The sequence below is a fragment of the Coturnix japonica genome, chromosome 1 (genome assembly GCF_054131305.1).
Source record: "Coturnix japonica strain WE chromosome 1, WE-NBRP24, whole genome shotgun sequence".
NCBI lineage: Eukaryota > Metazoa > Chordata > Aves > Galliformes > Phasianidae > Coturnix > Coturnix japonica.
The window spans coordinates 122,227,093-122,251,394 of NC_140663.1; the positions used below are offsets into that span (position 1 = coordinate 122,227,093).

Sequence of the window (24,302 nt, forward strand, 5' to 3'; positions counted from 1 at the left end):
GAGCCCCCCATGCGAGAGCGGGGCCGCGCCCGCCGCTGCCACCGGCTGCCGGTGTGAGCCGTGCCGGGCCGAGCCGTGCCATGCCCGGCCGCGGGGAGCACCGCGACGCTGCCACAGCCTGCCGGCCCCGGCGTCGCTCCTGCCGCCGCCGCCGCCGTGACATGGTGTGAGCGCCTGTCCGGGCAACGACCGACCGACTGAGGGACCGGGACACCGCCGTCCTCCTCGGAGAGCCCGCCGGACCGCAGCACCCCCGCTCCCTCCCTTGCTCCCTGCCCGCCTTTACCTCCCGCCCCCCCTCCTCCTCCCACCCGGCAGCCATCCATCCATCATCCCCCCCCCCTCGCCAACCCCTCCCAATGCTGAAGAGTTTCAACCCGCCGGGGCTGGAGTGAAGAAGGGAAGGGCAAAAAGGAGGAGAGGAGCTCCGCGCCATTCGCATCGATCCCGAGGAAGGGGGGGGAGGAACGGGCGGCCTCGCTCTTATTTGACAAAAAAAAAAACAAAAACAAAAGGAAAAAAAAAACAAACAAAAAGACTGGAAAATGGCGAACGATTCTCCTGCAAAAAGTCTGGTGGACATCGACCTTTCCTCCCTGCGGGTGAGCGATGGGGCGGGGGCCCCCCGGGGTCGGCGGGGCGGGGGCCGGAGCTCCCCGGCGTTGCGGCCGGGCCGGGTGCGGGGAGCGGGGCTGGGGGGGAAGCGGGAGCCGGGGAGCGGCGGCCGCGTGGGGGGCGCCCGGAGGAAGGGGGTGGGCTGGGGGGGGGAGCGCGGCCCTGGGCCGCTTTCCTTTGTTTGCATGCGTTGGCATGTGCGTGGAAAAGCAGGGCGCAACAGCTGCACGCCGCCGGCTGATGGGCTCGTTGGCTGGCTCTGGAGAGGGCTGGCAGGGTTGTGGCAACAACCATCGGCTGGCTAAAATGTGACCCCGCTTCTGTTCTGTCCATTTCCTGACCCCCTTACCCCCCCCTCCCCACTGCAGGACCCCGCCGGGATTTTTGAGCTGGTGGAAGTGGTTGGCAATGGCACGTATGGGCAAGTCTACAAGGTTGGTGGCAGGATTTCTCTTCTCTCGGTATTGCTGTTTTGTCCAGACGGAGCCGGGTCCCTCCGCTGGGCTGATGATGAGGTTAAGGTGACAGAAAGGCTCTCCTTGTCACTGCTGCAGCCCGTGACAAGTTTGCCGGCCTCTTGGCTTGGCTTTCCAAAAGGAACACCCATCCTGAAACAGTGTAATAGCCCCTCATGTCCCCCAAGGAAGAGACCAAACCGCTGTCATTGTGTCCGAGCCTTGTGCTCATTCAGAATTGCTCAGATCCTCGTGGAAGTTACAGCTGCTGCCGTGACGGGAAACAAAGGCTCTGCCCTTGGTGGGAATTGTCACCCAGTTCCTTGTTGGGAAACCTTCTGGGTAGCCCGGTGTGCTGAGGGCTGCTCTGACAGAGGGCACACAATGGCCATCAAATGTGGGGGGGGGGGGGGGGAGCATTATTTTGTGACAATCCGGATTCCCAGCCGAACCTGTTTGACAAGTGTATGCCTTTAAAACACAGAAATAGGAGAGTGCCCATGTGGGTGTGAAACTAGCCTACTTTGTGTCTTTTATTGATTTTATTTTCCCCTTTGCCGTTCAGTCAGTGGAACAAACAAATCTCGAGATTGCATGACTTTGCAGTGAGTGGTAGCGACCAGGATGACTAATTATTCACACAGTCTTAATACTTGGCTGGAGGTGGAAGGATCTCGCCTTCAGCAGTGCAGAAATGCAGGCAGAATGTGCAGAAGGAGGGCGAGATAACTGGAAGAAGCCGAACATGCCCAGCTGCTTGGGTTTTTGTTTGGGGGGGGAAGGGGGAGGGAAAGGGTGTTGGGGTCGGTTTCTTGCTTGTGGATGAGGCAGTGCAATTTTGAAGCATCCGTGATGGCGAGATGCTGCTGAAAATGAAACACACGTTGGTTTGTTTTGAGGGCGTGAACCTCACTCAGCCTTTGTGCTGGAGCAGGCAGAGCACAGCATGCGCCGTGTGAGTGGTGGGATGGCCGGGCTGCTGCTCCAGGCGAGAAGCTGGGATCTCCAGGCTGAAGGAAGGGGCAGTGGGTTGGGGCGGTGCTCTGGCACTGCCTGCTCTCGGCAGGCTGGGTTTTTTTTTGCTGCAATCCTCCTGCTCCGGAGCTTGCGTCACCTGAAGCACTTATGCAAAAAATAGTGGGGCACAAAAGGTGTGACTTTATTCTCTTCTGTTAACGATTGCGATTCGGTGCTTTGTTTTCACGGTTTGCTGTGACTTGAACCAGCCATGACTTTGTTACTTAACTGGCTTGAGCCTAGAAATTGTGAATTTAGTTTCTCTTAGCTGTGCTACAGCTCTCCCAGTAAAGTTACTATAGGAACCACCCTCAGCACGTGTGCTTGTTGCTGTGGAAGAGCGACCAATAGCTAGAGGTGCTATGGGCATCCGTGGCAGAGGCAGCGGGCGGCTGCTGTCCTTGCCATGATTTGTGCATGAGTCAGACCAGATTTCCTCTGACCTTAGAACCATAGAATCACTAAATGGTTTGGGTTGGAAAGGGACCTCAAAGCCCATCCAGCCCCAACCCCTGCCATGGGCAGGGCTGCCCCCCACCAGCTCAGGCTGTCCCCATCCAACCTGGCCTTGAGTGCATCCAGGGATGGGGCACCACAGCTTCTGTGGGCAGCTGTGCCAGCACCTCACAGCCCTCTGATTAAAGAATTTCCTCCCTCCCTGTTTAGAAAGCAATGAGACTGTTTCCTCTTTCTTAGTAACTGAGGACACGGCATTCTGGGCATCAGGAATATGGGAAATGGTTAATACTGATATGCTTGCAGCAGTTGCCAGATGTTCCTAAGCTCAGGTGTGAAAGTTTGGATTTGCACAGCCACTTCTTTGCTTTGTACGTATGTGTGAGGTATGTACACATAGCAGGGTAACACATAAACAAAATCTTCCTGATTCATACTCAGTTCCTTTCTTCCTCCCCGCACCTCAAGCTGGGAGCCCCACTCCAAGCCCTCGCGGCCTGATTTCTCAGTTACCAGTGGGCATTGGCATCACTGGCATGGCTGTGATGTCACAAGTGCTGGCAGCAGGATTGGCTGGCAACCTGCCACCCAAGGATGATGGGGGCAGTGGTGACGTTATTTCTTTGTCTGGCCATGTGGCACCAGGCTGGCACTGGCATTACCCAGCCCTCTGGGGCCTGCAGGCTGATGGGAGGCTGCCCTGACCTGGGGGGAAGGCCATACATGGGCAGGCTGTTCCCTTCTGTGCCTTTGCTGGGCCTACTGAAGCTGATAGCTCAGCTATTTATTACCCTGAGCTGAGGGTCTGTGTGCCTATAGAGCAGTGTCAGTCCTTGGGTGGGAGGGATGCTTGATGCATCCCTGAGCAAAGCTGGGCCCTGCAGCTTGCCTTTGCAAATCCTGGGCAATGGAAACGCAGCTTGGAAGTGGTTTGCCCTTTTGGAATTGGTTCAGAATCCGTGAATGACAGCACAAAGGGAAGAGGGAAGTTTTTCAAAGCAGTGTTTATTTTAAGTTAGACAGCAAGCGGTTGTGTGGGATGCAAGCAGCAAATTTACCTTGGAGTTGCTGCAGCAGCGAGCGAGTGGCCACAGACCCCCGATAACTTTGCTTCTGTAAAGAGTCAGGCTTTGATATTAGCTGGAACTGTTCACTCCGCTTGGTCAGAGCTCAGTGGGGTGCTCCTGGGCAGGGCTGGCTGCATAGGGATTCCCCTTGCAGCCCTCCTCCAAGCAGAGGGATGAGACTTGCGATATACAGCTCTGAACTGCGAGCAATGGGGGATTGTGCAGAAAAACAGCAGTTGGGCTTTTGGTGCCTGTTGCTGTCTGGCAGAACAAAGACCGTGCAGGCAGTCATGAAGTCCTTCCTGCTTTATCGCAGCACTTCAGCATGACTGTAACTTGCAGCCAGCTTGCCAAGTGATTGACTCTCTTAAGGACCCTTTTTTCATCTTTTGCAAATAGAGAAGGGGCATTTTTAGCATTGCTGTGGTTGAATTTTATTTTTCCTCGCGCAGCAGCGAGCTTCATCTGAAGTTCTGCTCACACAGAACGAAAACACGCCCAAATTTTACCTTGAGATAAAATTTGAACTGGTTATTTTTTCTTGTTCTCCATGCAAAGATGTGGATTAAAGGCATTGATTGATATTTTGCACTCGTCAAAATCTGTACCATCTCATTGTTCACAGAGGTGTAGGGCTTATTACTGTTGCTGTTGAGACCGAGCCATGTTGACTTGCTCAGTCGCTCTTTATTTACTTTTTTAGTGTGTATATGTTTTTAAGTCAGCTGACCCTTCTCATTAGCTGTTCTGGGTGTGCTATCAGTGGATAGACACCATAATTCTCCCTTAGCAGAAGTGATGGGGGAAGGGTGGCTCCTTGGGAGCTCTTGAGGCGTGTGGCAGAAGTGCCCTAGAAAGCTCAGAATGAGGGGTGATGTTCCTGATTTGCAGGCTGGTGTGGCTCTCTTGAGAGCCTTGTAATAGTTAATTCTCAGTGAAGGCTTCTTTTGTTGATTTATGTTGCAGCCTTCCAAAACTGCATGTAAATGATGCGTATTGTCTAACTGCTGGCGCATAAAAGGAAATGATGTAAGATGTGATCGTTTAAATGCTGATTCGAAAAGAAATTATAACTCGGATAAATATTTTCCCACGGTAAGGATACTCTATTTTTGTCCTAGTGGACTTTCTGTGCTATAAGGTGGCTGGAAGGTTGGGGTAGGAGCAGTGGACAGCGGTTGGTATTCTGCATGAAGTCTGAATTTTTTTTTCCCCCTTCTCCCCTTTCTTTCACTGCTGAACAGCCATCATTGTGGATTGCAGTGATTTTGTTAAACATGAATACAATTCCAGCCTTATCGCTATAAAGACAAGCTGTGCTGAGGAGCAGTGAGGTCACTGGCTTTCAGGAACTGGTCCAGACCAGCTCACTATGAACTTCTCCCCTTCCTTATTTTTTTTCTGGGGGGGTGGAATTCTGTTGCAAAGTGGGAATTTGCTGTTGGCTGCCTCCAGAGTAGGCTGAATCGCAGCATTTCTGTGCATCCTATGGTTAGATGCAGCCCTTAGGCCTCTAACTCCACCGTCCTCCAAACTGGCTGAACTTTAGACCAGTTCTTCGTCACCCAAATCCTTCTTAATTAAATATACAAAAGCCGGGCAGGTGGCCAGTGGGGATTACTGATTCTTATTTTTTATTAAAATAAAAAGGAAAAGAGATAAGAAAGCAACCTGCCAATTGCGGGTAACTGTGTGTTCCTCTCGCTCTTCCTCCCCCAACCCATCTGTCTTTTTGTCAAAATGGCTTTTTTTTTTTTTTTTTTGCACCTTGTCTTTAAATCCAATGGCAGGCTCTTGGGGCAGGGACTCTATTAACGTAATTAGACCAGGTTCCAGTTCTCTGGGAAATGGTTGTATGCAGCGCTTCAAGGTGATGGATTTAATAATACACAGCCCAAAGTCTTATTCTAACCCATAAGAAGTTGGTTTTTTTTTGTTTTTTGGTTGTTTTTTTTTCTTCCCAATTTGCTGTTGGAAGATTCCTCAATTGTAGTGGATAATAGCAGAGCTGAAATTGCATCACATCCTTTCTTCTTTGTGTACTCTCCCTTTTACCAGCTGAGCTGCTGCTGGCAGAGCTGTTCCTGCTGCCCAGCTGACCCCCATTGAGATAGGTAGGGGTTGTGCTGGTAATGGAAATTTTGGTGAACTGTTATCAACTTCCAGGCACTGGGGCCTCCATGGCAGTGTGCAGAAATGCATATTTGCCTCCGAGGTGATGACAAGTCTGTGCCTTTTGTCCTAGGGGACAGTATAGAGGAATGTTCCTAAGAGAGATCCTGCGTTAGAAGAGCTGTTCACCCTTTGCATTTCCCTGCCTTCAGTGTATACACTTTTTAATGTAAAGTTTCAGACCAGAAGGTTAGCAGATTTTTCTAGTGTGGTCTGGTGTATGTTTGCGAGTCCATGTTATTTTCCAGGCATTTTCTTTTCAAGTTGGTACTTCCCTTGCAAGCTCTACTTTAGCCTGGTAGGTTATGTACCTACTTTCTCAAGATATATTTTCCGTGGAGGAAAGTGGTATTTTTATTTATCCCTTTATGTGTTTTTTGTATGCTCTGGGTCCTTCAGAAGTATTTCTGTTTGCCTTTGGCTGACATTGATATTTAAGCTCAATAGCGTTGCCTTGCACAATGCGAGCTTGACTGTAGTCAAAAGTTACAGTAAGATCCTTATCTATGGCATTATTTTAGATCCCTGTCCAGCTCCCACTGGAGTTAGTGGAAAGAATTCAGTTCTCTTGAACAAGAGTTGGATTTGGGAGGGGATCTCGTAGCTTTGCACAGTTTTCTTATCGAATGCCTTAGGTTCATAGCAGTGTGGGTCCCTGATTGTTTCTCAGATTGGCACAAGCTCAAAAAAAAGATACCGCGGTCTCTGTAAGTAATCAGCTACAGGAAAGGGGAGGGAAGAAAAAGCAACTGCTTGGGAATTTTGAGGTAACTCTCAATGTAGGGAGCATGGAGATTTTGACATTGCATCTCAACGCAGGCTGGAAACACAATCGTTCTGCAGCCAAATGAAAGCTGCTCTTCTGAATGTGAATAACAGCTGTGATTTGGCTTCAGTGGCATTGGATTTAATGTGATGCTAACTGGGAAGCCTTTGAAAATCACCACCGAAGAAAGCTGAAATCCCAGCAGCTGGGAACTGGAGGTGCCCACTCCTGTGGAGAACTGGAACTTTCACCATGCGTAGGGATCAGGTGAACGTTGGAGCAGCTGTGGTGCCCCATCACTGGAGTTGCTCAAGGCCAGGTTGGATGGGGCCCTGGGCAGCCTGAGCTGGTGGGGGCAGCCCTGCTTATGGCAGGGAATTGGAACTGGATGGTCTTTAAGGTCCCTTCTAACCTAAGCTGTTCTGTGATATGAGTTGGTTTCTCTCCATTTCATTTAGAAGCTGGTGCAACTGAGGCCTATCTGAAGTTCCCCTTGCAACTCATGGGAGTGGGCATGAAAGGTGTTTGTCTTCTCCCTGGGGTTTTCCCATACTTTCCTCCTGCTTCATCTTGCCTCCTACTGACAAGTGGGACAGCTCAAAGAAAAGCAACCTAGCAAAGGTGAATTTACAGAGGGAATTGGAGGGTGTTGAAGGAGATGCTGGCTTGAATGTCGAGAGTGGGATTAGTAGGCAGTTCACAGCTTGGGAAACAAAGGTACTGTAGAGTCAAGAAAGTGGTTAATATAAGTAAAAAGGATGGCTTCACTGTCAGTGGAAAGGCATTAAAAATTATGTGCATTTCCATATTAAGAAGCAAATCAGCTTTTACCTCTGGTCATTCAAGGGTCTTTTACTTTCACTAGCCTACCAAGCTTTGGGCTTATGCACCTGTGGTGAAGCTTTATTTGCAGATATTTTCCTACCGACCAAACCTCTTTCATGCCACGTAACTACATTGTGTCCATGTGCCAGAAGGAAAGATGCCTTTGAGGAGGTGGTTGAAGGTGTTGAAATGCTGGGTTCCCATGAAGCCGCACCTCCCTGGGTTGCTCTGCCACCGTAGCTGTCACAGTAGGCATTCAGACAGGACACTGCAAGTGCCAGCAAGCCCTAGTAATAAAGCAACTGATGTGGTAAAACGCCTTACGTGGATGCAGTTTTACTGGTCTTGTAGAGCTTATCTGGTGTATTTCAGTCACCTCCCTTTGGAGCTGCCACATTACATGTTGATAAGAGCTTCTCTCTGCAGGGATCACGGTGACTCATGGGTTGGTACCTGTTGCATGGGCTGTGGATGTGTGCATCCTTTGGGAGGCCCGCACTGGGTTGGGAACTGCAAGGAGAACCAGGCTGTTTCTGAGTTTCAGTGGATGCTTGGTTTTGTGTATCTTAAGAAGTCTGGGACCCCACCATCGTGATTGCAGTTCATTAGTTTTCTTAATTTTTTTTGTGCTTCTCAAGGCAATCTCTATTGAATATCTAAAAGGGAGGCACAGATGTGCTGGTATTGCAGGGCTGTTGTCAAGAGAAAATACTTGTAGCTGAGTTATAAACATGTAGGGGTACAAAAAGGAAGGAGAAAAAGCTGACAGGCCTTTGGCAATAGGGCTGCTAGCCTATGCAACTGCAGTCATCAAACCAATTCACAGGGGTATTGGCATAGTGGTGTCTGAATGTAATGATGAGGTATTTCCTGAGTGGAAGATTTAATTGAATTTCTTTTGTGCTTCTCCAGGAGCTGATAGTGCTGTGTATCTCCAGTTATTTTATGGCGGCCTCGTGGGCAAAAAATGCACTCTGTAGTGAGAGCTGTAGATGCGCATGACCTGTTCTTAATTTACAGCTTGCTTCTGTGCACTGGGATTGGAATGTTTCTTTGTTGAAAGGTGCTTGTGTTGGTGGGCTGCCTACTGTCTTTTTGATGCCTGAAGCTGAACTGTGAACTCCAGCACTCATAGAGTAGAGAAGCAGAGCAGAATGGTGGTCCCTGGAGATACGTGCCTTAGGATGAGATAAACTGCTCTTTACATGAAGCTGCCTGTGCCCGTTAATTATAATGGGAGCCTAGGATGAATGTCTCAGATACAAATCTTCTGTATGTCTGAGGTCGGATGTATTAACCCCTGTCTGTGCCATGCATGTGGTAGCTCCTTCTTTCTGCTATCTTTGAGGGGTATACGAGTGAATATGCCTTTAAGTGGATACATGAAAGTGAATGAGGTGTAAAAGCCCTCTTTTCCATCACTGGAAGCATCCCTTTTCCCATAAGTAAGTGGCCCATTTTTGCATATGTCAACCAAGAAGTGAGTGTGTTTACCCTCACTATCCATCTCCACTTCTATACAAAGCTGAGGAACCTGAATTCGGGGATATTGCTGCTGTCTCAGGCCTGCAAGAAAAAGGTTGATTCTGCACAACTTCTCATGTATCTGGCTGGGAAGAGCAGTCATGGTGAGAAGTGGGCAGTGCCTTGTGTCTCTTTGTGCCCTCAGCAGTAAGCATTGGCATCTTTTCAGATGGATTACATTGCTATAGAGGTTACTGTTTTTCAGGACGCAATTACAGAAATCCTTTAACTGTTTTGATGATGTTGGTAAGGGTTGTAATTACGTGCCTGACACCCATGTTGCTCTCTCTCCTTCTCTTCTCTTCTCTTCTCTTCTCTTCTCTTCTCTTCTCTTCTCTTCTCTTCTCTTCTCTTCTCTTCTCTTCTCTTCTCTTCTCTTCTCTTCTCTTCTCTTCGGCTGTAAGCTTGGCTAGTAGGATTCAATCTGGTTGTGAAATCTTATTTTTAAATCTCAATCTGTTGTAAATCTGAGTATCTTCTCTCTAATTAACACTTTCTTTTGGAGGCAATCTACGTCATGTTCCTTCGTGGAATGGAACAGCAGACGTTCCTGCGCTGTTTGAAATTTCATATTCCGCACCATTTGTTAAACTGAGCTACCAATTGCATGGCAGTCTTGGTTATAAACATAGAAGGAAGTGGTGCTCTCTGGTGCTTCCTTTCTGATATTGAAACCATCCACTGTGATTTGCTTCTGAATGAGGATGTGGGAGGGAAGTACAGCCAGGAACTGTGTAACTTACTGCAAGCCACCCAGGAAATACATAGCAGAGATAAGAACCAAATCTCTGGCTATGAAGTTGCACATACTTCAATCACATAAGATCCCTTCTTTGTCTTAATGATATCTATGGTCTGCTTTAATACTCGCCCTGGCCTAAGAGAGGGAATGCTCTGTATGTTGGTCTTTTGGTCTCTTAAAACACCCAGAGAAAGGCCTACAGGTTCTTGGCACTGGACAAGCAGATCTTGTTGTCCCCCTGCATTTTTAACCTAGGTTTGCAGTACAATTACTATGTGCTACCGTAAAGGTGATGGGATTTATATATATTTAAATGACATTTGCAGGAAACCTTGAGCTGAATTGCTCACGTTTAACTGTGCCGCTGTCTGTAGTGGGGGTGGGGCAGGCAGTAGGATATTTTACCATGACTAAATGACAGTGTTAATACCTTTGGTATACCTTAATATACTTGGTATACTGATGTTTATGAGCAGATACAGCATTACAGTGATAGCTTCAGGGGCCTTCTGCTGTGTATGAGAGCTCTTGGTTGATTTAGAGAGCAAATGGATAAAATCTGAAGGCCAGCCTAAAAGACAGACACGCATGCTAAGCTGAAAATGCAAGGTGTTGTTATACCCTGAGCTTACCTTGCACCAAGAGTTAAATTCTGGAGTGATGACAAGTGAATATCAAGAATGTGTTTCAAGTCATGTGAAAGAAATTTGAGTTTCTAAATAACTTGAGTGTTAAAAGGGGTGGATGGGAAAAGCTTTCCTTAGCCTTTGTGGGAGTCTTATATGGCAAGGAATGAAAATCTTTAATATTGACCTAATTTTATTTGTATTTAAGATCAAAGAGCTCTTGTGAATGAGTTGCTTGTTTTATATGTCACCGGCTTTATGGTTTTATGAATGGCTGGAGGCAGTAAATCAGTCCTGAGTAATGCTACCTTTCCTTAAGTTTCCTCTGAGGTAATGGAAGAGGGCTCTGGTTTCCTCCTCAGGAATAGAAGTCTTATTTAGTTATTGACCAGACTTCTTTCTGGTTAAGTTGCTGAGTTCGGAGATGCCTCCTCATGGGTGAAGCATAGTCGTAGCCCTCATATTTGACATTCAGATGGGGAAAGAGAAGTGGGCAACAAAACCACTGCTGCTTCAGATCGAGTCCTCAAAGTGTTAAAGGTAGCATCTGGGATGTGACTTTGGTCCTCTTCTTTTGCTGCTGTGTACTTCCTACTTCCTTAATAACAAAGCATGTAGTCAGCATGTGCTGTTGCTGCAAAGGAATATATTTTGTGCCCATAGTGTGGTTGCGCTGGGCCGTGTGGGAAAACTGTTGCACCGCTCTTAATATCAGTTGCAGGTGGGAGAGAATGATCTGAAGCTCTTGTTGCAGGGTGCTGTTGTCTGAACTCTTGGCTGGTTTGGGATGGCACATGGGCGTGATAGATGTGGTATGTGCCGGGGGGCAGCCGTGGACCTGCAAAACCACTGAGTGTTGGGGGTCTGGAGCTCCTCACTGCTGCACCATGCAGCCTGTGCTCCTTGTCAAGGTAGCCATCCTAAAGCCATTTGCCTTCTGAATCTTGTCAGGAGCTGGCTTTCTGTCAAGGCTGGCTGAAACATCCAGAGGATGTTTTCCCTCCAAGGGTTCTTGGTTTAAAGCTCCATTAACTGTACGTCAGTTGCCATATGTGTTATGATAATAATTAAGAGTGGAAAGGACTAGATTTATTTTGGTAAACATTTCACCTAGTAAAAATTTAATAGCTTGTCTGCCTTCAAAAGCTATTCCTCTTTTCCTGTGCAGATTGGATATCTCACAGCAGTGCTGAGCATTTACCAGGGACGCTCAGCCCTGGGATTTTCTGCAGGGCACAGATTGCTGGGCTGAAATCTGTGGGTTTCTTTTAATAGTGACTGCGAACAGCTTTGAAGGATGATAAAAACAACACGCTGCAATGACTAGGGACTTGCGTCTGAATCACATCCATCAGCAAAAACACCTAGTTTTGGGAATGGCTCTGCGTGATGGCAGGAAAAGTCTTTTGAGGGCCTGGGCCAGCCTTCTCTTCAACAAATAACTTGATTTCATGATTTGAGGTTTTTTGAGGGAAATGTTTTGAATGCTTCTGCTGCCTTAGGCCTGTGGAAATAATATCCTTAAGAGATTATGCCTGTGACTTAAGAGGCATAAATGTCATTTGAGAGAAAAAGAGGTGTGATGGAATAGGAGTATGGTAAAAATAAAGCTGTTTCTTGCAATGTTTAAGTGTTTATTGGTCTGATTTAGGGTATTTTTCTAAAGCTAGAAGCACATTGCACTGGTATCAGCCTGATTCTGCAGGTTGAAGTTGCAGCCATGGACAAAGGCTTGCACAGTTTTGACTGGAGTTCTCTCATTGGACTTGAAAGAAAATCCAGCCTGGCCTTGAATGCCTCCAGGGATGGGGCATCCACAACCTCTCTGGGCAACCTGTTCCAGTGCATCACCACCCTCTGTGTGAAAAACTTCCTCCTAATCTCTAACCTAAACCTCCCCTGTCTTAATTTAAATCCATTCCCCTTGTCCTATCACTGTCCACCCTTGTAAACATCCATTCCCCCTCCTGTTCATATGCTCCCTTCAAGTACTGGAAGGGACTGAGGTCTCCCTGGAGCCTTCTCCAAGCTAAAGGATCCCAGTTCAACCTTTCCTCATAACCTTTCCTTGTCCAGAGCTAGCAGGATGCTCCAGCCCAGTGCTGGATGTGGGAAGTTTGTGGATGCTGACTGAAGGACATTGAAAGCCTTTGTCTAGACACAGCAGGCTGCTCTCCCTTTGTTAAGTTAAAGCCTGGAGTGCTTAGTGCATGCTTACTTCATGTCTTGAAATCTGGGGCGAGATGAGCCCCTGTGCTGGAGGTGGGCGAGGTGAAGATTTCTTTGCATTTGTCTTCACTGCCATCTCAGCTGGTGCCTGCACTCCAAACTGCTCAGGAGCAGCTGTAAGATGTGAATGTCCTTTCTCTTGTCAGCTCCTGTTTGAATAGGGGCTTTTTCATGACACACGCTTGTTTACTCATGTTTCTCATTTAACGAAAGCAGTTAAAGCAGGCAGTAACCACCAGCAATTGAGTGCTCCATTAAGCATGTCATAAACCAGACCCCAGATCTTGAGCTGCCCTTTGTTTCTCTTATTTTGGGGGAGGAGGGAGGGAAAGCACAGTGCAGGACAAAGGCACACTGCCATGTTGCTGCATGGCTCATCTTGCAGGCAGCACCGATCCCCCTGAGCTGAGCACAGACCCGGGTGTGGGTTGAAGCGAAAGCTTCTCACTGCTGGTTGTGCTGCAGCTGCTGGTGTAAGGCATCTCTGTCTAAACTGGAGGTGGCTGTTAATTTTATTCAGGAGAGGAGAACGTTAGTGCTGCTGAGCTGGATCCGCTGTGGCTCAGCTGACTTGTTCTGAGGCTGGGAGTGGCAAGTGAAAAAGGCCTGTCAGGGAGACAAAAAGGGGAGGCCTGCTTTAGATTGGAGCGCTGCTCCTTGTGGATAACCTTCTCTAAAGCTGTTTCCTCCTGCAGCACATGTGCTTCACCACTGCTGTGCTCTGTGAGGGCACCGAGGCTCCCCTGGTCTGCTTTGACTGCTCTGTTTTAAACCAATGCTCAGCTCCTTTGGGTAGAAGGAGGGGCCTGGTGGCTCCATGAGCCCCAATTGGCAATGTGTAGATCTGCAAGGGATACGTGAGTGGCGTTTATGTAGGCAGGGCCTCCAGAGCTAAACAGGTGACAGAACTGCAGGAGATGCCTGGCTTCATATTCTTATAACAGCACCTGCGTGTTTTACCAGGTAAAGTAAAACGTGTTGTCTGCTCAGATTTCCCTTGCCTTGTGGATGAATTTGGGTGTGCAGAAGTACACCAGGGCCTTGTGCCATGTTGCGAGCATTGGGGGATGAAGAACAAGCTGGCGTACATCTCCTCTCCAGCACTGTGGGCTGCCGTGTTCTTATGCAGTCCTTCAGATGCTGGGTAGTATGGCACTGTGTCCTCCTGGTAGCATCCAGTAACAAATCAGAAAGACTCTCCCCACTTGGATGAATGTAACTTGGAGCATATTCACGTAGCCTTATTTCAGAAAAAAAAAACCAAACCAAAATTGTGTGTATTACTCAAGGTGTTTTTTAAGATTACCTCTTTGTCCCTTCCCTCTCACCCCCCATTGCTCTGTAAGGAGGTGACAGTTGTGGGAGGATTGAGACAAGTCTGTTTTTTAGGTATTAGGGGGTTACTTAGAGGAGTTTCTGTGGAGAACACCATCTGGACACGGAGATTCATTTGTTGAGGAGCTGAGCTGATCCCAGAGGAAAATCATTCAGATGCGGTGCGTTTATGGACCTTACTGTAGGCTGAGAAAGGACTCATGAAAGGTATAGGCTCTATATGGCTAGTGTAGGACTTTGTGTTTCTTGTAGAATTAAATGGATGAGAAATAGCAGGAATGTTAGGCAGATCTGTTTTTTTCTAGGGGGGACTGGTGCTAGCCAGCAAGCACTGAGTAGAAAAATCATTGTTGATATGGCAAATTCAGTAGTAATATTGGTGCTTAAATTCTCGGGAATCAATTCCCTCCTCTGATCTGGGTCCTGCCCTTGCAGGAATTGCTGAAGGTGGGTTACATTCTTGGGAAAAGTGTAAATTTGAAATAAAAAAAGCCCATAAGCACGTTTCTAGCCCAGCCCCTTTTAGTATTTGGATTGCCAGAGCAAACTCTGAAGGGAGACTCTTTTGCCCTTGGGTAGGAATCCTGTTTGTCCTGCTGTGTTTCATGTTCTCAGCGTGGGGCCTGGTTGCATATCGGAGTGGGGGCATGGGGTGTGGGGGGCATTGCACTGTTGGAGCCTCACGTTCAGGCACCAGGAGGATTAAAGGGCATGCTCTGGAAACAGACTGCTTCGTGTTGCTGATAAGTGGTGCTGGGTGGGGGGAGAGGAGGTTAATGCCCCCCTCTGCCCAGGACCTGGTTAAAGAAGGCAGTCATTGAGCTAAAATATACATCCACAGTTCATTTCTGTTTAAACTGAAATTACCGAGCAAAGAGATGCATCCTGGGAACAGATTAAGCCATATACTGGGAAAGAAGCAAATTTCTCTCAAGCTCAGTTGACAGTGGCATGCTTAAGGGTTTTCTGTATTAAATATGTGATAAATCTGTAGTAGACTTGACTTCTGCTTGGCTTTAATTACTTTTGATTTTTAAGCCTGCAAGATCCTGACATTTTTCTTCATCTTGCCTTTTTTTCTGCCCCCCACCCCCACGCTGATCCCATTTCACTTGGGAACGAGCGCTCAGTTATAATAGGACATGGTCACGTCCCGGCGATGGGCAGAGCAGTCCCTGTGGAGCTGGTGTTAAGGTTGAATTTCTGACTCAGGGAGGTCCAATGTCACTGAAAGCGCCGCTCTCGAAATTTATTGCATCAGAAATATTTGATTAACTGTATTGTGTTAGCACAGGTTTTATTGCTACTTCCTATATTTTATTAAAAACCTATTATTAAAAGCGCCTGCGTGTGTATTTGCTTCTAACGAACCGTTTCTTTCTCTGTTCTTGGCAGCAGTTTGCTGTGTGGTGTTGAGCAGTCAGAGCATGAAGGATGGTGGGGTGGGGTAGGGTGGGGTGGGAAGAGTGTGTGTGGGGTTGCGTTTGCTCTCCCTCTGCTTTTTGATAGTTAATTTTTTTCATTGCTTGTCAGAAAATATTTTCTTTGTGTTGGAGGTTGTTTGCATGTAGATGTCGTGCCTGTTTGCTTTCTTCTGGCAGCCGGCCGAGCAAAGGTCACAGCAGCGTTTACCTGCTTGGCACTGAGCAGTCCTGTTTCCAGCCTTTGCATCAGCCCCCCTGTGTTGTGTCCTGTTGTAAACTATGAGCAGCACAGAGTCGTTCCCAGTGCCCTGAATCGAGTGGGAGGTCAAGGAGAAAAAAAAGCCCGACCATAAGCAGTTGCTTGTAGCTGTTTGATTTAGTCTATTCTTGCTGCTGCTTTATCACTCACGTGCTTTAGTCCGGCAGACTCTGGACTGCAGAGGGTAAAAAAAAAAAAACAACAAAGCAACACGTTTTGTAAGCATTGGTGTGCTGGATGGAAAGTTTTGTTGTGAAGAATCAGCATGTTCCTGTGCACCACAGGGCTGCTAAATATATTTCCAGCCAGCTAGGGGTGCAGGCCAGGGGTTAACTTGGCAGTGCTTCCCCTGTTTCTCCGTTTTGACCAGGTCTGTAGTTATTTGTTTCTTGAGAGATCCTTCTTGGTACCCTCTTAAGATCTTTCCTTGAGTTGTTTTCTGTAATTCCATTTCCCACAGTGGCTTTGAATGCTCTGTCCTTTGGAATAACCGATACGTGGGAAATTTGTCTTTCTTCGGTCTGTTTTCCATAAGGCTGTAGGTATTTAAGAAATGCTGGAGACAGCTAAACCAAAAGACCTTAGCAGACAGAAAATATAATACAAGCCACCTGACCAGCCCTGTCTTTCCTGGCCTGCTAAAAGCCCTCATTTCCCCGTGTCCTACGGCCTGGGCAAAGCATCTCGTTTCTCTTTGCCAAGAGCTCAGTTATGTATTCATCAGCTGTAATAGAAAGCATGCTTAGGATCATCGGGCAAGGGCCTAATGATCCAGGCTGAATGTCTCCTTGGCTTGCCAATTGTGATGGTGGCTGGAGCCATGCTCACTGTGGTATGGGTCACTGTGGTGAGTGGTTAGGCCCTGGAACAGGCTGCCCAGGGAGGTTGTGGATGCCCCGTCCTTGGAGGTGTTCAAGACCAGGTTGGACGGGGTCCTGGGCAACCTGATCTAGTAAAGGTGTATGTTTGGTGGCCCTGCCAGGCAGGGGGGTTGGAACTACATGATCCTTGAGGTCCCTTCCAACCCGGGTCATTCTGTGATTCTGTGGTGAAGTCCCATAGCTGATAAGGTGACATCTACAGCAGGGCTTAGGCTGGCCACGGATGACCCTCTGGCTGGCGGCAGGTTTGGAAACTTAAACTGAGCTGAAAGAGCCTAGTGGTGCCACCTAGCTCCATCACCTGCCTCTGCTGCTGCTCGTCAGCACCTTGGCGTTGCCCAATGCTGATTTAACTCCTTGTCAATTCATCTCTGTTATACAAGTCATCTGCTGACAAAACAAAGATCTGGGTCACTGCTCTTAAAATAGATTCGGCATTAAGCAAATTGCTCAAGCATGTTCTCCTTTACTCTGAGAAGACAATGTCAACCCAACCTCACAGGGGTACCCCTGTTACAAGCTCATCATCCTGTTAAGGAGGCCATGTCAGTTTAACTACACATTCCTAGTATGCTTTTAGAGTGCAGCGTCCAGTTGTTTGCGCAGTTTGTCTTTTTCTTTATACTAATTCAAATATATGCATCGATTCAAGCTCTTTTAGCAGGTAAGTGGAAGATTTGCAAATCTTCTGTTTGTGTTTTTGTGACCGGTGCGTTTAGCTTCTGACTGTAAGGGCTGTGGTAAATCACACCCCTATGAGCTGCTTATTGCCCTTGCTTGTAGGCAGAGTTCAGTGGTGCCAATTCCATCTTGATAACAGTCATTCAGCAGCCACTTTGACCACATTGTGCCAAGCCTGTGGATGAGTGTGCAGCTAGTCAAGGCTGAATTACTCATGAAATCCATTTTTAAAGGTCATAGCTGTTGCTCTGTGGACTCTTTGATGCTGAATTTCTAGGACTTCCTGCATGACTTGCCCTTCTGGGTGCTGCCCAGGCCTGGGCTGTGAAACGTGCTGCCTGCTTGTGTCCTATTCTGCTTGTCCTATGGGTATCTTGAACTCTGAAGTGTGCAATGAGCTGGTGGAAGCGCTGCTGGAAAATACAGTTTGAAAAAGGGGAACTGGAAAGTAGGTTGTTGGCGAGTCTTGCTCATTAGAGTCAATTTCTGTCTGGGTATACTAGCTACTGCTGTGTGCACGGAAAGCATGGGAAGGCCAGGTAGAATTTCCAGTTAGAAGAAAGGCAAACTGTGGTTTGGTGTCTCATGAACGGGTTCCGTGCTTGACTGTGTAGCAGAAAAGTCCCTCTAATGATGAGAGAGGTAGCAGTTTTCTACTAACCACCATAGAAAATGTGGTTTGTTTTTGACGGTGTTTGGGCAATGTCAGCCCCATTGTGAGACTCTGGAGTTCTTTCCCCTGTCTTTTGGTTACATTAGTTGCTATCCTCTCCATTTTTGGGTTATACTGCCAGTAAACTCTAGGCAGCACCTTGTTATCTTCTGGAACTATTAGCACTAACCGTGCATGATTAGACAGCTGTGTATGGGCCAGTGAAGTGCCTGTGAAACTTGTGTTCAGCCGGGTTCCAACAGGAGCTAGAGGAGGCCTGGCTGAGCAGAGAAATTGCTGTTGGTTGGTACCAGTTTTACCCCCAGTGAGGGACTGAGGAAGAAGGGAGTTGAATTCTTCTGTAAATACCACGCTTGATGAGAACAGAAAGCTTGTTTGCCTCCTTTATCTGGCTTGCGTGTCCCCAGAGGTTTATAAGTCCAAACCATGTCTTATATCTCGACTGAGAGCAAATAATTTCCTTTCACAAGACAATGGTAACTTCTCTTAATGCTTTTCTTCTTTCCCATCCGAAGAATTACATTGAGGTGGTGTTTCTGTTGTCTACTTTACCTGGCTTATCAGGAATAGCTTAAGAAGTGTTTTGAGTTGGGTAAGAATTGGGTGTGCCCTATTATGTGTATATAGTGATGAAGTGCCGCATTGTTTCCTTTTTCCTTCTAAATCGTTGCACCTCAGAGGAGGCAATGATGAGAATACAGAAGTGCACAGCAGTGACTTTAAATGGTTTGAATGGTGTAGTCCTGTGAAGTGCTGGTTTTGACCAAGAGTTTCTCTCTCCACAATAGGTGAGGCAACGAAAGGAAGGCAAAAAGAACAGAAAGGTGAACCTCATGTAAAGAGTTTGAATTGCTATGTGGAATTAAAGCCAAATGTGAAATATTCCTATTCAGGCATTTCATGCAATTCCTGACTAAGAGCTGCTGCATTGCTGCTTGGTCTCCTCTGTGTAGTTAACATGAATTTTTCAGTGTGTGAGAGAACCGTGTGTGTTCTGCACATCAGAATCATATAAATCATGCATGTTAACATATTAAAGAGGTAATGCTGACTTCTGGCAGGCTGCTTGAAAATCAGGAGTTCCAATTGGATGCTCTCCCTGTTGCTTGGATATGTATGTATATTTATTTGTCTTTAGGTCCCTGTTTCAGTCAGTAGCTTTATGTGAAGCTCAGTCAGGTTGATAGAAGGTAAAAAAGGATCCTCTCTAATACAGCTTACGGTGAAAGTGGCACAGCAAGTTCCCACTGCATGAACAGCAGTTCCCTGCTGCATCAAGGAGACCTGATTACACAACAGAACTAATCAGCTGCCATGAATTATGGGTTGGCTTAAGTGCTGTGAATATGTGTTTCTGCCTTTATTCTGTTTTGCTGTTTTGCTTCCACTGTCAGTAGAAAGCACAAATGTTGACAGGGCTTATCTTCCCCAGGTATATTCAGGGTTAAAGAAGGGGTTTCTTAATGTAATTATAGCCTGCCTCTTCTACCCAGGCTAGCAAGAACAAACCAGGTTATATTGGAGCTCTACTGCATGATGTTACACAACTGTGCTTATTTAAATGTGGCTATTTTTGTAATGTGCTCAGTGCTTTAATGGGAGTAATGGACACAGATTGTTGACCCACTGAAACAGAGCTGAGCATAGAGGTGTGCACTGTTGGTGGAAGTTACAGTGAAATCTGGCAGTTTCCCAAAGCTCTTGCACTTAGTGCAGAAAGAAAGATGGAAACATAAGGAATTTTAAAGACCTATATAGATCATATATTTGTGATGTATTTATACTTGCATTTTTATCCTGTGAGGAGCCAATGATTTACTTTCCCCTATCTTTCATTCTTTAGCTCATTTTCATTCCTATTTTGCTAAGCATGGTGGTGTAATTTTGGCCCCTTATGCACAGATTCTCCTCATTTCTGAATATTGAGCACCTGCAACCTGCCTAAGGCTTATCTTTTTACTCAGACATTGTTCCACCTAGAGCTGAGAGAGAGGGATAAACAAATCACCCCAAAGGGCCTGACCTGACTCAGACCCTGATCAGAAGGTGGCTGCTTGAAAGGAGCAGTTTGATGCCCTGTGCTAGGATGGATGTGCTCCGTCCCTCCCTCCAGCCCTGTAATGTCATCAGCTCAGGTGGCTTTGTGCAGTTGAGGAGGAAGGGTCACTATGGACTGCATCAAGAAATCTGCCCAGTCACATTCAAAGCTGCTTGGTGAGGTGTAAAAGGGCACCATGCTGGATATGTGCCCATACTGGATACTTCGGACTGACTGGCTGTCAGAGATGCAGTGCCATACTGACTCTCAAGTATTCAGCTGTTTCTTAGATATGCAAATCCCTTGCTTCTGATTTGGCTGGGAGAGATGGATGTCTGGGTCTCCTAATGATGAGATTGTGTTTGTTTATCTGTACGGGGTTTTCAACATTATAAATTCCATGTATAATTATAATAATAGATTCCGTGGTTATTTCACAAGCAGTATTGCCCTCTGCTGTGATCAGCTACTCCATTCAAAGCTTACGTGCCTGTCCACAGCTTCCTGCCCTTCATGTTCCGGTTGTTCCAGCTTTCCCTTCCTTGAAAAGAGCTGAAGTTTTCAAACGTGAAAAAATCATAAAGGAGTGCTACAGATGTGATCTAGCAAGGCTCAAACTATTAATGCATTCCTAAGAAGCAGCACACTGTGAGTTACATAGCACCGATGAGGTGTGTCTGGGGAAGAGAGCTGCCACTTGCCTTGTAAATCAGGGCAATCTAAACAAGCTTAGAAAAGGGGCAGAGTGCGGAGGATGGTTTGGTTTGTGAGATCTTCGTTGCAAAATAAGGCTGACTTCACTCGGATTCACATTTGTTATTTCGTCTGGGGTTTTGCCTTTACAAAGTTTGAGCCGCAAGCACCAGCCCCGGGCACGAGGGAGGAGGGACACTGGGCTTGGCCCTGTTGCTGTAACAAGTACTTGGGAAAGGGTGGTTGAAGATTGACAGTTTGTGAAAGCTAGTTTTAAGGCCTTTCTATACCAAATCAGAAATACTAAGACCTCACAGTACTAACTCACTCTGCAGGTTCAAATCTATTTGTGGCTATTTAATATCTATTTATTTGTCTATCTGTTTAATGTGCTATGTGGAATTGGTCTTGCTGGGAGCCTTCACCCCTCCAGCTTGCTTACCTCTAGGGAGCATAACAGACTTGCCTCCTTTGGCTGGTTACTCTGTGTGGATGTGGCCCTGGCTGCCTTCTGCTGAGGCCTGGGCCAGCTGAATGCTGAAACTATCCAGATAGAGCACTGGAAAATATGCAGAGCTTTGATTAAAAACATCAGACCGAAGGGAGAATCATAGAATCATAAGACACTTAGTGTTGGATGGGACCTCAAAGCCCACTCAGTTTGTTGCCAGGGCCTCACTATCTCTGGGTAAAGGAGGTCCCTGCACCTTCATGTAGGCCAAGGCGGTAAACATTTAGGCCTCTTTCTCCTTTCAAGAGCAGTAAGAAAATCTGCTCCCTGCTTCTTCCCGTCTTGCCCTGTGTCTGTGAGGTAGCCAGCGTACCAGCCAGTGCAATACCAAATTCACTTTTTATTTTGTTGTTAGTGTTGTTGTTTTCTTGGTGGGAGATGAAATCAACGTGTAAAACCCACATCAGAAAACTGGTATATAATTTAGTTTTACCCCAAGGCTCTAGCATGAGTGTGCGACTTTCTTCACAGGTTTTTCACTGAGATTGTATTTTGACTGTGGAGCCCTTTTTATTTGTGTGAACTGGAGATGCTCTCTCCTTCTATTTATTGTTTTTCTCCATGCAAACTGAACATCCCTGAGGTGCGCAGCTGAGCCAGCGTCAGGTGGATGAGACTGAAGGCAAGAGAAGGACAAGTGCATGCAGGAAAATGAATAGTCTGGATTCCTGCTGTGGAGATGAGTAATCGCTGTAGGTTAAAGCAAAACAGGAATGCTGCAGATAGAGTTTTGTCTTTTTTCTTGCAGCCCTTTTCTCTGCCCGGGAGCTGCGTACCTTTTGGTTATTAAGTTCTAAACAGGTGAGATTGAGGGTTGCAGGAAAAGATGTGGGTTGTGGTTTTTGATAGTGTGGGAAAAAACTTCACAAATTATTCAGGTATTCTTTCTTTTTACTGTCAGCTTCAGCTTAGCCAAGTGCCAAATACTGGACTCTTACAAAAAGAATCATGTAGTATTCATCTAATAGTGTTAAGAGTCCTATGGCCTAGATGTGAGGATATAAAAATGCATAGTTTGCTTTTCTAGGATTAAATTTGACTATTTGTGTTTTGGGGGACACAAGGCAGAAATGGAAACTACAAGCACAGTTGTACACCCTGGCTGTGGTGAAGGCTTTATGTATGAAACCATGAACGATGGCTCTAAATGTGATGCTATTGATTTTCTTCCCCACTGTGTTTCATAAATACCGTGCAGTTTAACTCAGCTTTTAACCTTGTACACAGGTTGAGTGGTGGGACTTCTCATCTGTAGTTAAAAAAAAGAATGGCAGCAACCCTACAGTCCATATTCTGTGGACACATGAAAACAGTCCTGTTTGTCAGCTTGACCCCACACAAAAGCATCTGGGATCTGGCATTGCACTGAGATGGTGCCTGAAGGTCTTGTATAGCTCATGGAAAGGAGCACAAGGGATTCAAACTGGCCTTAACCACAGTTTGTTTTTCACCAAGTGGTTACAATTTCATTGAATGTTGTCTTGGATATTTGAGTGGGTGAGTTTCATTCTTTCTTGATGCTTTTGAAATGTTTCCGTTGTGCTAGATGTGCAGGTGTCTCATTTACATTCCTAGAAACACAGCCTTCCTGGTTTTATTTAAAGTCCAGGTTTCTGATTTGTTGTACCTAGTTACTTCAAGGCACTTCTGGCATCGCTTTTGCCTCGTCTCTCTCAGCAGTATCTTCTGGAATGGATTGTTTCGCAATGCTGTGACTGCAGATAGGGACTTAGCTGTGATACTGCCAAAAGGAAAATGATCAAAAAAAGGAAAACCCTTTGAGTGAGGTCTCTCCTGCAGTATGTCCCCTGTGGCTGTGCATGTGCTCCTGCACATGGCTGTGTATCTGATTTGCACCCACGTGGTGTGTCCGTCCGATACCAACCTTTGTGAGGGTTGATTGTGTAGTTCCCACTTGAAATTTCACAAATCTGGATTTGGTTAGTGCTGACCTCCCCTATCTGACTTACTGATTTCTGTCTCTTATGACGGGTCAGTGAGTACTGCTGAAAGATGTGCCTGAGAGTAATAGCAGGAGAAAAGTCAGTGTTAGTCTTGTCTGGAGGTGGAGTGACTACTCCTCATAAATAAGGTGATTAACACTCAGTCACACACGCACCAGAAAAAAAAAAGCTGAGCGAAAAAATTCCCCCCGAAATCCCAGAAGAGGTCTTGAAATGTTCCCTTTCCCTTATGCATCACTCTTGATTTGCTTAGGGCAGCAGCCCTGTGCTGGGTGACTCAGAGTGAGATGAGACCAAGCATCTGTTAGGAGTTTCTGGTTGCCACACTGTCACCCCCACTGCTTGTCACCTGCACCTTGTCATTTTAGCTGGAACACATGATATTTGCATATAGGTGCACTGCTTCAAGGTTGCCCCCAAAATGATTTAGATGCTGGACGAAGAGTATAAATGCAAGCATAGCTTTTGTTTTCCAGAGTAGTCTGCGTTGAACTTCGATGAGTAATAAAGTCTTTTGTAAAAGGGGTTGGAGGCTCTCAGGAACATTTCAGTGTAGGATCAGCTAAAGGTGAGGCTGGTTGAAGCAAGCACTGGCTAAAACAACTGCCTGGAAGTTTGTTAGTAACTCCCCCAGGCGCAGCACTGGAAGGGATAACGTTTGGAAAAAACAGTGTTTGGAGTTGTTGAGTCCTGACCTAATCTTTAATTAGAGGTATCTCAAAATGCTGCGCCTCCAAGTATGATCAGTGTGCGTGGGGGGCGGTTGCGATACATAAGATATATGTGTCAGAAACAGAAAGGCAAAAGAGCCCCACAGTGTGCAGTTATATGTCTTTGTGTTTTACACCCATGTCTGCTTGTACTTCTGCTTATGCTCTGGTTATCAACGCCAGCATTTAATTGCAGTCATTGCTAAAAGATCCTGGTATCGGATGCAGCTTTAAATGTTGAACTCTTGGGCTCAGGCTGTAAGGATCAGGACTCTGCTGTTGTGGAGGATATATAACAGTAGGAAAAAATACAGCCTAAATGCCTGAGATATTTATTTTGCCTTTCCATTGCACAGAGCTCTCCTCTGTCCTTGGGCCTGGGGTCAGGAGGTGTGTGGGGTGTGCTCTGGGGGAAGGAGCCCCCGCTGCACTGGCACCTGTGGGCCTCCTCTCAGCTTCTGCTCCTTTGTTGTTTTAACAATTAATCTTTCACCCGTTTATAATCCAAAACACTAATAAATACGCTGCTCAAACACACCACATTCTCAGAAATCCACACAGTCTCCTCCTCGATTACATATCTCCAAGCTTGCACAAATAAGTCCTGCAGTGGTATCTAGCCAAACTAAACCTTGAAGG

General features: G+C 46.6%; 1 protein-coding gene across 10 annotated transcripts in view; it reads left to right on the forward strand.

Annotated features, from left to right (window-relative positions):
- Nucleotides 1-393: 393 nt before the first annotated feature.
- Nucleotides 394-24,302, forward strand: part of MAP4K4 (mitogen-activated protein kinase kinase kinase kinase 4) — a 137,469-nt gene continuing 113,560 nt past the window's right edge. For all 10 annotated transcript variants that reach the window (XM_032441812.2, XM_085533616.1, XM_085533626.1 and 7 more), the window contains exons 1-2: nt 394-602; nt 984-1,049. In XM_032441812.2, coding sequence (XP_032297703.2) covers nt 546-602; nt 984-1,049 — 123 coding nt within the window. In that variant the 5' untranslated portion in view covers nt 394-545. The remainder of the gene's footprint in view (nt 603-983; nt 1,050-24,302) is intronic.